At 42.2% G+C, this 15,224-nt stretch overlaps 1 protein-coding gene across 1 annotated transcript in view; it reads left to right on the forward strand.

Moving 5' to 3' along the window:
- LOC117282433 (trichohyalin-like) overlaps window positions 1-14,613 on the forward strand; it is a 21,030-nt gene extending 6,417 nt beyond the window's left edge. The window contains exon 3 of the mRNA XM_033752039.1: window positions 9,782-14,613. Coding sequence (XP_033607930.1) covers window positions 9,782-12,964 — 3,183 coding nt within the window. The 3' untranslated portion in view covers window positions 12,965-14,613. The remainder of the gene's footprint in view (window positions 1-9,781) is intronic.
- Window positions 14,614-15,224: the final 611 nt, after the last annotated feature.

Genomic DNA, 15,224 nt, shown 5'->3' on the forward strand with positions numbered 1-15,224 from the left:
CCGGTGAGGTAGCGCGGCGCGCGCCGGTAGGGAGAGAGGTTAGTTGCGGTGATTTGATGGCCACAGCGCGGCCGTTGCTGGAGGTTGCTTGATCGCCGTGCGCAGGTGAGTTGAAGTTGCGTGGTCGCCCAGCGCGGTCGTAGGAGTGATGAGGCAGTGTCTACGCCAGATGCCCAGTGAGTCGGACAGGGACACGACCACCGGCGAGTCCAGGCGAGGTGCCCCAGTGAGTAGGGTGTGAGAGCCGGAGGGCCGAGGCAGTCGTGCCTGGCGCAGGCTGCCGATGCCTCCGAAGACCGAGCGCTGGCGACGAAGCCTGCTGGCTGANGTGTGGCTTGATCGTAGACTGAAGTCAGACTGATGCTGCCGGTTTGCGGCTGCTCCTTTTTATACACTGCTCGGTGGGCGGAGCGAAACTTGAAATTGAGGAAGAAGAATTTGCAGGGCGCTGATTGAATAGCGCGCGTGATGATGTAGATGCGGGGCTAGCAGCGAGCGCAGTATAAATGCGAACGTTTGGAGCAATTTGATTGGGATTGGTAATAGAGGACTGATTGCATTAGGGGATTGATTCGGTTCTGTTGTGTGCGTCCGGATTGAAAAGGGGATAGAGACTGAGATTTCGATTCGGTGAGTAAGAATTTGTCTGTTCGACAAAACTCGATACTGGATGTGAAATTTGGACTGTGAACTCTTGTTGTGTCTTGGGCAGCGTTGTTTGTGGATTCGTTGCGGGCAGTGAGTTGTGTCCCAATATCTTGACTTATACACCAGTACTCGGCCGGGTTGTTTAATCGGTAAGTGTCGAGCCAGAGATGGCTGGCGTCCCTGTGCCGGGGTACCAGGCATTCTGGGCCGAAAAACGTGCCGCTCTTCAGGCCGAATGTAAAGAAATCATACGACAATATCCCGAGGCCGAAACCCAGTACAGGCGGTTATTCGACATCTTGTGCAGCATTGAGGACGTGGCCGGTTTCACAACTGCTGCAATTGGAGAAAGTGCAGAATGGGCGGCAATAGTCAGCACCGCCGATGAAAATAGGATAAATTACTGTAAGTCCCTCTCCGGCAAGACGCTGTTCAGTGCGCTCTATGGCAACTATACAGTCACGCTAAATGAGCTGAAATCACTGATAAAGGCCAGTACATCAGGCAAAAATATTCCAGCCGGGGAGGAAGGCTTCAAAGAAGTCCGTAGGCGGAAACGACAAAGTACCGCTGAAACCGCACCGACTCCGAAAAAACCAACTGCAGCAGTCGGAAGCAACACAAAGCCAGAGGTTGCCACCAAAAACTACTTCGCCCCCCTCAGGGAGGCAACTATGGAAACTGAAACTTCTGTTGTAGAAGCCACTGCGCTGGAGGAGGAAACCTCAGGCAAAGCAGGCAGGCCCCCCCCAATAATCCTCACGTCCACTGTAAACCTAATTCAATTGCAGAAGCAACTGAAAAATGTTGTCAAAGGCGACTTTGAGTTCCGCAGTACCAGAAACGGGACCAGAGTCCTCACCAAGAACATGGCGGATTTCGAAGCCGTCAAGTCCCATCTATCTAACAACAGTCTTTCATATTTTACCTTCTTTCCCAAGTCCCTAAAACCCATAAAGGCCGTAATCCGTCACCTCCCTCACAATACCCCTGCGGAGGATATATCTGATGGACTGGTGACCCTGGGATTTGATGTGGTCAGCGTGAAGCAGATGACAACCACCCGCGGGTCGCCTTCAGACGAAAGGATAGCAAGAAACCTCCCGCTCTTCCTTATCACCCTAACCCGGACGGCGAAATCTCAAGAAATTTTCCATCTTCAAAGCCTTTGCCACATTTCCATTCGGGTTGAGGCATATAGAGCACAGAGTGGCCTTACGCAGTGTCACAACTGCCAACAGTTTGGCCACGTCTGGGCCAATTGCAAACAACCTCCACGTTGCATGTGGTGCGGGGGTGGCCACCTGCACAAAGAATGTCCTGAGAAGCAGAACGCTGCCTCCACTCCAGCATGCTGCAATTGTGAATTGAAAGAAGGAGAGAAGCCACATCCCGCCAACTACCGGGGCTGCAGACACGCGAGGGAGGAACTGCAGAGGAGGAAATCGCAGAGAGCACCCAAAACTACGACGGGAAGGGTGTTCTCCTCGAATATCGTTAGCCCTGGAGTCTCCTTCGCGGCAGCGCTCCGTGGCAGCACATCGCAGGAGCAGCGACCTCAGACTCTCCAAGTTCCAGTGGCAGTCCCACCAAAAGCCACGAAACCGAGCATCCCGGTCTTTGTACAGGAACCAAAAACAGGTCAGTCAACTCAGGCTAGTCATGTAAACAGTCCATCTCTCGACAATATGTTGAGAGTAGTGACTGTAGTACAGCAGATTATGACAGAGGTCAGTGGTGCAGTGTCCGAAGAGGAAAAAATAATGGCCATTACCAAAATTGTTTTAAGCCTAATGAAACAAAATGGCCACTAGAGTACATAGGCCCCTCAAAGTCATAGCATTTAATGCGAATGGCATTGGGAGGCAGCGCTATGAGCTCAGTAAACAGCTGCAAGACCTACACGTAGATGTGGCCCTGTTTTCAGAGACACATCTGAAACCTCACGAGAGGTTCTTTATTCCAAATTACTACTTTTATAGAATCGACCGCCAGTCCGGGAGAAATGGCGGAACTGCCGTTGCAGTAAGAAAAGGCATTCCCCACAACCATGTAGACCTACCACCCCTTGTTTCAGTAGAAGCGACAGGGGTCTGCATACCAATTGGTAATAGCGAAGTGCTGCTTGCAGCTGTTTATAAATCTCCAGGCAAAGCCTGGAGTGATGCTGACATCACTGAGCTCTTAAGCTTCAGACGAAAGTCTATTTTGGCAGGTGATTTGAATGCTAAGAACCCATTTTGGAATAGTAGAGTTTCAAACCCCTCAGGTTTGAAACTTATGGATTTATTTGATATGGGCGATTTCGAAATCTCAGCTCCACAGTGCCCCACTCACTATTCCCCTGCGGGAAATGGTGACGTGCTAGACATTGTGGTTCACAAAAATATCAGAATGTCAGAGGTCGTCGTCTCTGATATTTTGGATTCAGATCACCTACCAATAGTATTTCACATACTGGATCACGTTAAAATTAGCAACCTTTCGGAACCCATTGAAAAATTTACAGATTGGGAGCGGTTTCAAAGCCTCGCTTCTGAACTAATATCACCTAAACTAGAAATAAATTCGGGGGTAGAAGCCGATAAAGCGGCACGCGACTTTGCAGCCTCTATTGCTTCGGCATATAGGCTGTCGACAAGTAAAGTTACACTTTCGGACATAAACAACGATCTTCCTGGTCTAGATCGTTTGATAAAATATAAACAGAGGCTACGAAAACTGTGGCAAGAAACCAGGGATCCAGCGTGTAAAACGGCAGTCAATTGGGTCACCAAATCAATCAGGCGAATGACCCGTAAAAAGGCACTTGAACGGTGGGAAACAAAAATAAGTAACACTGAAGTCACACCTCAGTGTATATGGCCCATTGCGAAATCTCTCCTTCAGAGAGACGGACCAAGGGCACCAACTGCTATTCATGGTTCTTCTGGCCTAAAATTTCATCCTTCTGAAAAAGCCAATGAAATTGCCGACTGTTTGGAAATTCAATTCACGCCACATGACCTGTGCGACGAAAACCATGAAGAGCGGGTGGAGGCTAGAGTTCAAGCTCTGCTGGAAGCCGTGGATGAAAACCCCCCTCTAAGGATCAGACCATGTGACGTTCAGAAATTAATAAAATCCCTGAAATTAAAAAAGGCCTGTGGAATTGACGGCATCCCAAATGAATGCCTCAGGCACCTTCCAAGGAGACCATTGGTTCACCTAACTCACTTATTCAATCACTGTTTTCGGCTCTCTCACTTTCCAAATACTTGGAAGGAAGCAAAAATAATAACTTTACCTAAACCGGGTAAAGACCCGAAATTTCCTCAAAATTTACGTCCGATCAGCCTCCTGTCCACGACAGGAAAACTATTCGAAAAAGCAATTTTGAAATTCCTCCATAAACATATTGAAGAAAGAGACCTGCTCAACGCAAGTCAGTTTGGTTTTCGTGCACGTCACAGCACGACATTGCAATGTATGAGGCTGGCGGACCACGTGACCCTTAATTTCAACAATAAAATGTCTACGGCTGCAGTGTTCTTGGACATCGAAAAAGCCTTTGATACCACGTGGCACTCAGGCTTGCTGTTTAAATTATCAAAATTGGAATTCCCCAACTCTTTGACCAAGCTTATTGGGTCCTTTCTCTCTAAACGTAAATTCAGGGTCTCTGTTGAAGGCGAAATGTCAACGCCAAGGGAAATGCAAGCAGGGGTGCCACAAGGTTCTGTTCTTTCCCCTACTCTCTTTAATTTGTATATAAATGATGCCCCCCATACACAGGGCGTTCACCTGGCCCTCTTTGCAGACGACACCTGTCTGTATGCGACAGATCGCAAAGAGGGTTTTATTGTTAGAAAACTCCAGCGCGGTCTCAGCTCAATGGAGACCTGGTGTGAGCGCTGGAATATAAAAATTAATGAAGATAAGACTCGGGGGGTCTACTTCTCTCGTGGTCGTCGACCGCCTGAGTCTTGTCTTACTCTAAATGGAAGAAACATTCCATTTGTAAATAGTGCAAAATATCTAGGTGTAATCTTCGATAAGAGAGTGACTTGGAGATTACACATAGAAATGATCGAAGCCAAGGCCTTCAGAACATTCATTAGAGTGTATTCCTTATTCAAAAGTGAGCGATTGAGCGCTAACATTAAACTGACCCTCCATAAAGCTCTTATTAGATCCGTAATGACTTATGCTAGTCCCGCCTGGGAGTTTGCGGCAGACACTCATCTAGTGAAATTGCAGCGCCTGCAAAACAAGGTTCTCCGCATGATTGGCAATTTTCCAAGGCGCACACCGGTCCGCGATTTGCACATGGCATTCAAAATCCCGTACGTATATGATTACATAACAAAATTATGCAGGCAACAAGCAGAAGTCATACAAAATCATGATAATGAGAATGTTCGCAACATCGGACAAGGCGAAGCCCGACACAGAAAGTATAAGAGGCTTAAACTTGGCGGCGGTCAGGCGTACGACCGTTCGAGTGACTAGACTGCCGTGGTAGCTAATACTACTAGGATATATATATATATAAAGGGCATAATCTGCTGTACCTGGCCTGGACTGACGGAGGCCGTGTATATATTGTACATCTAAATAAGAAATAAGTGTATTATAAATATGTGTAAATACAGAAAGTGGACTTAGTACTACAGACTGACTAACAAATGACAGACCCGACCTCTCGTCAGAGAGGGTGCTACACATAGACAAGACAGTAACTTTCATTCAAAAGAAATATCTGGTCATGAGCCCCAGCTGGGGCTCGACACTAAGACAGACAGACTGACCGATCGTCAGTTGTAACATGACCTTGACCTTGAATTTGATTGGTTAGCGCGCGTGATGGTGAAAAGTGATGTGAAGAGTGTGCGTTGCAGAAAATGCGTGAATCAACGGCCATACCATGCTGAAAACACCGGTTCTCGTCCAAAATGAGTGATAATGTGGGATGATCCCACAACATTATCAAAAGAAGTTGCTTAATGTTCAAAGAAGGATAGCACTTTTCTTTATATCACCGCATTTGGTTTGGAACTATACCCCAACTCTAGATAAACTTGCTTTGTGAGCCCATACGTTTGAAGTTAAGATACGGAATATTTGTTGTATTTTTTGTTTACTGAAAATAGCAGATAACCATTACAAAAACTAGAACTTAATATCATATTTTAGTAGATATAGTGTTACCTTTTTCAAGGTCCCCATGCAAGTATCCATAGCAATGTGACAGCGTCTTTGTGTAACCCATAAGTAACTGCAAACAGAAAATTGAATGGCATTTGTTAGGAAATTAAGTGACCTCTGTGAACTGTGGAGGGAATTGGAATGGAAGAGTTTTATAGTTAATGAGTAACTGAAGATATTGGCACACCTCAAATAGGTGTTTGCTATGCAATTATTTGAAAAGTGTAGCTAAGTAACTACATTGAATAAAATCCTTCTTGAGAAGGTGACAACTGAAGAAATTCACATACTATGGAATCTGTTTTCACAAGAGCTTGCATTGTGTGGGATATCCAAACCATCATAAATTTTAAGTTATTATCATTATGTACGTAATTCTGAAATATGGCTCATTTGGTATAGTAACATTCTATGAGCTGGATGGCTAGGGGTTTGGTTCCACACCAGAGTAAGAAATTTTTCCCTATGCCACAGCATATAGATTGGCTCAGGGCCCACGCATCCCCTTATCAAATGGGTACTGTAGACTTTTTCCCAGTGGGTAAAGCAGCTGAGGTATGAAGCTGACCAATCTCATGTGCTGCTGAGGTCAAGAATGGTGAGATATACCTCTGCTTCCCCATACATATTCTTATTGAGGTACTTAATTAAGCACAGGGGAAACTTTACCTTTATACTTTACAACCAGTAGTATTAGAATTGACACTTCAAAGGGAGCCAGATATTCCTCAAAATGTAAGTCTTGAACCATCTCAAAGAATGAGTTTAAAACAGTCACATCTCTGAGAACACACAAGCTGTGAGCTGCTGAATTATGCTGTGACAGAACTTATTACCAGTAATGTTTGAAGGATGTGCGTGGTTGTAAGGCATCAAGTTCCTTCCTGATTCAGTGTGCTACTGGGGAAGACGTGTCTCCAAGTACTTCACTCTTCCCATCCGAAGTATCATTGCACCAGTGTTTTACATCAATTAATTATATTGTGATGTTCGATAGGTCCCATGTTATCAAATTGGGCCTCTTTTTTAATTCGTTTAGTGGGGGTTGGAGTCCAACTGGGTCCGCTCGGCTCAGCAGCCACTGATTGGCCTATTGTAGCCTGACCTGGGTGATTATGATGAAGGAGAATTTGACGGAATGAAGATGGGCAGGGGAAACCGAAGTACTCAGAGAAAACCCGCCCCAGTGTCATTTTGTCCACAACAAATCCCACTTGACCAGACCCGGGATCGAACCCGGGCCGCAGTGGGAAGCCAGCAACTAACCGCTTGAGCTATGGCGTGGCCAAATTGGGCCCTTAGCGAGGGGTATATGTCTGACGTGACATTTGACTCAACTCATAGTGAAGGGGGAAAAGGTTAAAAGAAATTGTTCCATAGAATGTAAAACATTATGTAGATCATGACATATACCTGACAATGGCCCTGTGCAGCCGAATCATGTTGTAGACTAAAAGGTGATATGAACCAAGACAGGGTGATGCTGCATAAAACTTCTATTTGTGTGTGTGTGTGCGCACACATGTTTGAAGTGAGGAAGTTCATTTTATTTGAAGAAAAGAGAAATGAATTTTGCAGAGTGAAAGATGCTGGATTAGATGGAAGATCAGGGTAATCAGTTACAAATAAAACAGACTGATATAAGTTAAAATGAGTAAACCATAAAAACCACAGGTAGTATGTAAATTTTATCTCACTCCCATACATGAAAGCATATTTGCTTTCTGGATATCCAAGGTCCTAGGAAACTAGTTGACATTGAAACTGAATGGGACACATCAGCTTCTAGTCTGTGGCGATGATGTAAATCTACTGGGGAAATATTATTCAATATATACCATAAATAAAAGCACAGAAGCTCTATTTAACACTAGTAAAGAGGTTGGTCTAGAATCACATGGAGAAAACTAAATGTACCTTGACGTCTCATCAGCAGACTGCATAAAAATTCATAACATGAAGAAAACTAATACATCCTTTGAAAGTGTGGCAGAGTTCAAATGCAGTATATCAAAAAGGCAGTAGCAGATCAAATTTTGATTCATGAAGGAATTAAGAGCAGATTAAACTTTGGTAGTGCTTGATACCATTTAGTTCAGAACCTTTTGTCTTCTTGTCTGCTGTCTATAAATATAAAGACTATAACATACAAACCTGTAATTTTGCCTGTAGTTTTGTATGGGTGTGCATCTGGGCCCCTGATGTTAAGGGAAGAGTGTTTGAGAACAGGGTGCTGAGGAAAATATTTGGACCTGGGATTGGAGAAAACTGCACAATGAGGAGCTTCAAAACTTGCACTTCTCACCAAGGAGGATGAGGTGGGATGGCATGCATGCATGCATAGAGTATTTTGATGGGGAAAAGACCACTAGGATGACAAACGTCGGTGGGAGGGTAATGTTAAGCTGTATGTTAGAGAAATACACAGGTGTCATGGACTGGACTCATCTGGCTCAGTGATGAAATTCAATACTTCACCAATCAAGGACATCAGAAACAGCAGATCTCCACCTCTTCCACACCTAAACGGAATTTCTGGGAAAGACTAATTGCCTGCTTTCCTACAACAACACTTCATAGAAAATGACATGACCAACAGTTGGAAGTAGTGGTTCCTCTGCTGTCCACCCCAAAGTTATGTAAACAGAAAATGACACAGATACCCTGACAGCAAGGTGATCTCAAAAGCCTCCTTTCATTTTCTCACAATAAGGGAAGTAGGCTTATTCTTACAAAACAATACTTCTCTTTCCATTGCTCTTCACATACTCTGTTCTTTCCTTCTAACTTGTGTTTCATCATTTTACTTTTGTCAGCCATGGATTTTGATTGAGGACTGAATAATTCCACAGACCGCACACACTTTTAGTGATTACATGTTACAGCCCAGCATTTGTGCTACAAACTGTATCCTTCAACCGATATAAATAAGACTTGCAATACAAAGAGCAAGTCATATTCACAGGATGACAGAGCACAGACACACCACACTGTGCAAACTGATAGCCTGATTCAAACCTGGAAGTTGAGAGCCAGCTACAGTAATTGAAATTTTCTTTGACTGGCACTCACTCACCCCCTCATGGAGCTGAGCCCTTCTTGAGAAGTTGCCAATTGTGCAGCTACTCAAGAACTCGTCAGCATTTATGGAACACAAAGGTTCAATACTGTATTCAAAAGAGCCCTCCACTGGCCCTTATCCTGAGCTAAATCAATCCAATCCATACCATCCTATCCTATCCTATCCCTCTAAGATCCATTTTATTATTGTCCACCCACCTACACCTTGGTCTTCCGAGTGGCCTCTTTCCTTCTGGGATGGGATTGTATTGATTGGATTGATCTGGCTCAGGAGAGGGAACAGTGGAGGGCTCTTATGAACGTACTAATGAACCTTTGGGTTCCATAAAATTCTGGGAAGTATTGAATAGCTGCAGAATTGGCAGCTTCTCAAGAAGGACTCGGCTCCATGAATGAATGAGTGTGAGTGAATGATATAGGTCTCTAATGTTATTGTTCTTACTGTTCGTTGCAAGCTCATCAGTTGTGTCTTTCAGATATTCCCCTTTTCTACTCCTTAAATGCCTGATGGTTTGACATATTGTTCAGATTATCCCCATTTATTTCACTTGGATCTTGAAACCACTGTCTTTGGCTGGCATCCTGTGCAAAATGCCTTCATGGAACCTAGTATACTTCCAGGCAGTGTTCCATTTTTTTTTTAAATCAGTGATAGTTGGAGCAGTCACAAACCTAAGGATACTCCATCACCATGTTGGTAAATGTTCACTAAATAATTTTACCTGTTCTGCTCCCCAGTCAGTAATTGTTGAGCGATCGGAGTGAATAAAACATAGCCAGGAGCTACAGTAGTTCTGCTTGTTTGTTATTTGATAACTTCTAAACTTGTGGTAATGTCTGGTGTGCTCTATGAAATGCTTTGCAGATTCAGCACAGAAGAGGGATGCAAGGACTGAATGCTGTGGCAGAATTAGCAATGGGACAGAAGTTTCAAGAAGAGGAACTATTGATGACACAGGAAAGCAATCCTTTGAGATCAGAGCTAGAGGAGGTGCAAAGAAAATTTGATGAACTTAATAAAAAATATGATGCCATGAGAGAAGAGCGAGATGATCTTCAGAGGGACAGAGACAAGTTATTAGGCTTGCAGAGAAGAATGAATATAACATTGGCCAAAGAGACAGGAATTCAAAATGCTTACTTGGAACTTACACAAGAAAGTGATTCTTTGAGATTAGAGCATGTGGAATTGAAAATTAAATATGATGAACTTAAAAGAGAATGTGGTGCCCTGAAAGGAAAGTTAAATGACATCACAGAGAAGTGTGATGTTCTGTCGAAGGAAAAAGATGAGTTAGTAGACCTGGAGGGTAGATTGAAAGTAATGTTGGATGAAGAGTCAGGTATTCTAAAAGCTCACATGATATTGACCCATGATAGAGATACGTTGAAAGCAGAGAACAAGGATTTGAAACATAACAAAGAATGCAGTAATGAAAGGATTAATTTGGTAATGACCCGGGAAACAGATAATCTTAGTTCAAAGCTAGAGGAACGGGAAAAAGAACTTGATGAATTGAAACGAGAATGTCTTACTCTAAAGGAGAATTTAAATGCCATGAGATATGAGCGTGATGCTCTACAGGGAGAAAAGGAGAAGTTAGAAAGCCTGGAGGACAGAATGAATGTGGCATTGCAGGAAAACTCAAGTATTCAGGAGGTTCACATCCTAACGATCCAGGAGAGAGATACTTTGAGATCAGAACGAGATGAACTGGAAAATATACTTGATGAATTGAAACGAGAATGTCTTACTCTAAAGGAGAATTTAAATGCCATGAGACATGAGCGTGATGCTCTACAGGGAGACAAGGAGAAGTTAGAAAGTCTGGAGGACAGAATGAATGTGGCATTGCAGGAAAACTCAAGTATTCAGGATGCTCACATCGTAACGATCCAGGAGAGAAATACTTTGAGAGCAGAGCGAGATGAACTGGAAAATAAACTTGATGAACTGAAACGAGAATATCTTACTCTAAAGGAGAATTTAAATGCCGTGAAAAGTGAGCGTGATTTTTTCAGATATAAGTTAGGAAGTATGGAATTTAAAATGAAAAGGGCGTTGGAAGAAAAGTCAAGAATGGAAAATAATCTTTATGAGGTGAAACGAGAGTGTCTTGCCCTGAAGGAAACTTTAAATGAAATTATAGAAGAACGTGATGCTTTAGAGAGGGACATATATAAGTCAGCAGGCCTGGAGGGCAAATTGGAAAAGATGTTGGAAGAGAAGTCAAAAAATGAAAAGGCTTATTATGTAATGATCCAGGAAAGAGATTTTCTAACTTCAAAGCTAGAGGAACGGGGAAGAAAACTTTTTCAAATGAGACGAGAATGTCTTACGCTAAAGGAAAATTTAAGTACCATAAGAGACGAGTGTGAACTTCTCAGAGATGTGTTTCGCGGCATGGAAGTTAAAATGAAAAGGGCGTTGGAAGAAAAGTCAAGAGTTCAAAATGGTCAATTGAAACTGATCCAGGAGAGAGATGAAATGGAAAATAATCTTGATGAGGTGAAACGAGAGTGTCTTGCTCTGAAGGAAAATTTACACGCCATAAGAGAAGAGCGTGATGATCTACAGAAGGACTTAGATAAGTTTGTAGAGCTGGAGAGAAGATTGAAAATGATATTGGATGAAAAGTCAAGAATTGAAAGGGCTAATTTGGCAATGACCCAGGAAAGATATAATTGGAGTTCAAAGTTAAATGAATTGAAACGAGAATATATTGTTCTAATGGAAAACTTTAATGCCATGAAAGTTGAGTGTGCCGCTCTACTGAGTGACAAAGATAATTTACTTGGCCTGGATGATAGATTGAAAAAGACGTTGGATAAAAACTCAAACGTTCAAAATACTCGATTGAAACTGATCCTGGAGAGAGATACTTTAAGGTCAGAGCGAGATGAACTGGAACATAATTTCGATGAACTCAATCGAGAATATCTTACCCTGAAGGAAAATTTAAATGCCATTAGAGAAGAACGTGATGCTCTCCAGTGGCACAAAGAAAAGTTAACAAGCCTGGAGGGCAGAATGAAAAAAACTTTGGACGAAAATTCACGTATTAAGAAGGCTAATTTATTATTGGTCCAGGAGAGAGATTCTTTGAAATCAGAGCGAAATGAACTTGGAAAAAGTTTAGATGAACTGAAACAGGAATGTCTTTCCCTGAAACAGAATATAAATGCTATAATAAATGAGGGTGAGAGTCTTCAGATGGGCGAGGATGAATTATTAGGCCCCCAGGGTAGAATAGACATGACGAAGTCTGGTAATCTAAACGCTGACTCTATAGTGACCCAGAAAAGAAAGAATTTGAGGTCAGAGTACAAAGAAATTGACGCTAATTTTGATAGAGTTATAAGTAAGATACGTGCTCTAAAGGGAAATTTAAAAGCCATTATAAAAGAATGTAATAGTCTTCAAATTGACAATATTAAATTAATGAACTGTGCGGGTAGAAGGAAAATGTTGGATAAACTCCGGAGAATTCAAGAGGCTCACTTGCTGTTGACTTGTGAGAAAGATACTTTAAGAAGGGGGCACAACACGGTGAATGTTAAATTTGATGAACTTGAGAAGAAATGTAGCTCTATGAAAAGAACTTTGAATGCTATTAGAGAAAAATGTGCTGCCCTTCACTGGGACAAAGAGGAGTTAGTACAGCTACATGCTATATTTTTAGAGATGCTGGATGGAGAGTCCATTATTGAGGAGCCTCAAATGAGGGTGACCTCGGAAGAGGAGGGTTTAAAATCAAAGTACAATGAATTGAAAGCTCGTTACAAGGAACTTGAAACGAAATATACTTCCGTGGCAGAGCGTTTGAATGTTATTAGAGAAGAGCGTGAGTCTCCGCAGAGAAACAGAGATAAGTTAGTAGGTGTGGACGGTAGGATGAATATGATCTTGGATGAACATTTGAGCGTTCAGAATGATCACTTGTTACTGAACCAGGAAAGAAATGATTTGAGATCAAAACAAGGAAGTGAATGTCCATATTTCTGGACGAGATGTAATGCCCCGAAACAAAATTTAAAGATAAATTAGCAGGTCTGGAAGCTGAAATGAAAATTATGGTGAACACGAAAAAAGATGCTTACGTGTTATTGACTCAGTAATGGAAGTCAACCCAGAAATGCCAAGAATCAAATAAGTCATTTTATTCCAGCCTGCTCTACTGTGTAAATTGGAGGTTAGCCCAAAATATATACTATAAGTAAGTGTGCTATGGTGATATGTGTTGCCTCACTCCCTCTTCACTCACTTTACACTCACCTTACTACACTCACAGAGTTGGATTAAGTTGGACGCAGCTTCAGTCATTGGGTTCAGGTGGACGCAGTTGCTCTCAATGTCATCTAACAATGACTTCGAAGTATTGGGCGCCAGCTCACACATAGGTGAACACAAGATCATTCACAGGGTCGTTAAATGGACCTTGGCTCCAACAACAGAGTCCACAAATCAAAGACAACAATCGCACAAATCCTTGACACTTCATTATAATGTACGAGTTACATGGTTGAATTGTATCTGAAACTTTTATTAGGTACAGCCCTTTGTTATGTGCGAGACGCGTGACGCACGTCTTTCTTATTTGAGAGCCAGGACGAGTCTGTCTGAAACAAAGAACTCTGTAGGATAGCAAGCTATTATTAGTATGATGTCACATTGGGTAACTAACAATTCTGATTGGCTGTACCACCGGGAAGTCCCTAGCTAACTGCTTATGAAGCTTGCATTATACATCTCCAAGCAACAGGGGAACTCTGGAATTATAAAACTCAAGTCATGCAACATTGCGTAATCTTCTACTTGGTATGTAGTGCATAGCGTAATATAACGCGTAATAATATATGTAATTTTACAAATTCTTAACTGATTAAACCTCATAAAAATGCAATGATTATCACAAAATTAATTGTATGCATAAAATTTGTGAAATATATTATTAAAAAGGAACAATTGGTTATATATGAATTTTAGTATGTTGGCTCGGTTATAGTTACTCATGATGTCATAGGATGTCTTGTTGCGATCACAAAATTACACTAAATATTTACGATGTGGAATGTCATGTAGTTATTTCTCATAAAAATGACTAATGTTTAGAGCAGTACTAAATGACTCTTTCAGTTGATTTACTTCTGTCATTTTGTAGAAGGCAAACTGGCAACTTCAAAAGGTTGGCTGCTGCTGCTGCTCTAAGAGAACACACATTTATGTGGTTACAAACATCAGACTTGTTCACGTTTTCTTTAGTTCACTATGCTCCACTCTTTTACATTATAACCCTTGAGGGACAGTTTGAAAGAAAAATGTCACTGGGTTAGCCCTTAGTTCTGCCAGGTTTTTCTCTTTGGTGGGCAGCCGGTTTCCCAAGGGGACAGCCCAAAAATTTGCTTACAGACTTACAATTAAGCCCCACAAGATTATTTTTACTATTAAAAATATTTCATTGTTGTTAATAATATTTACCAAAGGCCCATCACAATCTCATGGCACCTTTGACTAGTCCAGCCCAAACCAGAAGTATGGTACCTGAGTTGGGTACAAACGGTTGCAGAGTTAACATTGTTCTGTGTTGCGTGCATCATCCAAACAAGAAACTGATTCAATACTGCGTTTTTGGACTTTCTTAATCGTCCAGTATTCTAAAAAAGTAGAGAACACAATGTTTCGAAAACTGGATCTGTTCCGTCCTCAGGTGAGGGGGTCATCTACTCTGTTGGGTCCCTTAGAAATAGCTAACCTCAATCACTGGACAACCGTTTGTTAGGTAAGCGCTGGGGATAGAAGTATTGATGAGATTGAAGACGGGCTGGTTTTGAAGTAAAGTATTGTCTCTGTGGAGACAGGAGCAAGGAATTAATTGGATAGTAGTGTCGGGCGCCAACAGTTATTCTGCGGGGGATGGGGGATAAACTGCAGAATATGAGATTGGGTCTTCTTTACAATTAGGTTTCTAGTGGCTTAGCTTAGGGAGAGACTTTACTCCTCTCGGACTGACCGTGGCTTGTGTGACCAGGAGTGCACTCAGATGTAGAATCATTCACGCACAACATTCATTGATCGTTCACTTGGGTTTTAGTGGTAACTTCACTAATAAATGTACAAATTCACTGTAGTAATCAAATTAATGAGTATCAATTTCAGAACAGCTTACATAAGCTTAATGATTACAAGTTTTTGTAGTCTAAAATGTGGTTGGCAGTGCACCGGCCGCGTGTATCTCCGATGAGTGAAATTTTCAGAGCCACCAGCTAGTATTTCTGAAGAAAGGCATTTGCCCTAGACAAATCTCCGG

The sequence above is a fragment of the Cryptotermes secundus genome, unplaced genomic scaffold (genome assembly GCF_002891405.2).
Source record: "Cryptotermes secundus unplaced genomic scaffold, Csec_1.0 scaffold3338, whole genome shotgun sequence".
Taxonomy (NCBI): domain Eukaryota; kingdom Metazoa; phylum Arthropoda; class Insecta; order Blattodea; family Kalotermitidae; genus Cryptotermes; species Cryptotermes secundus.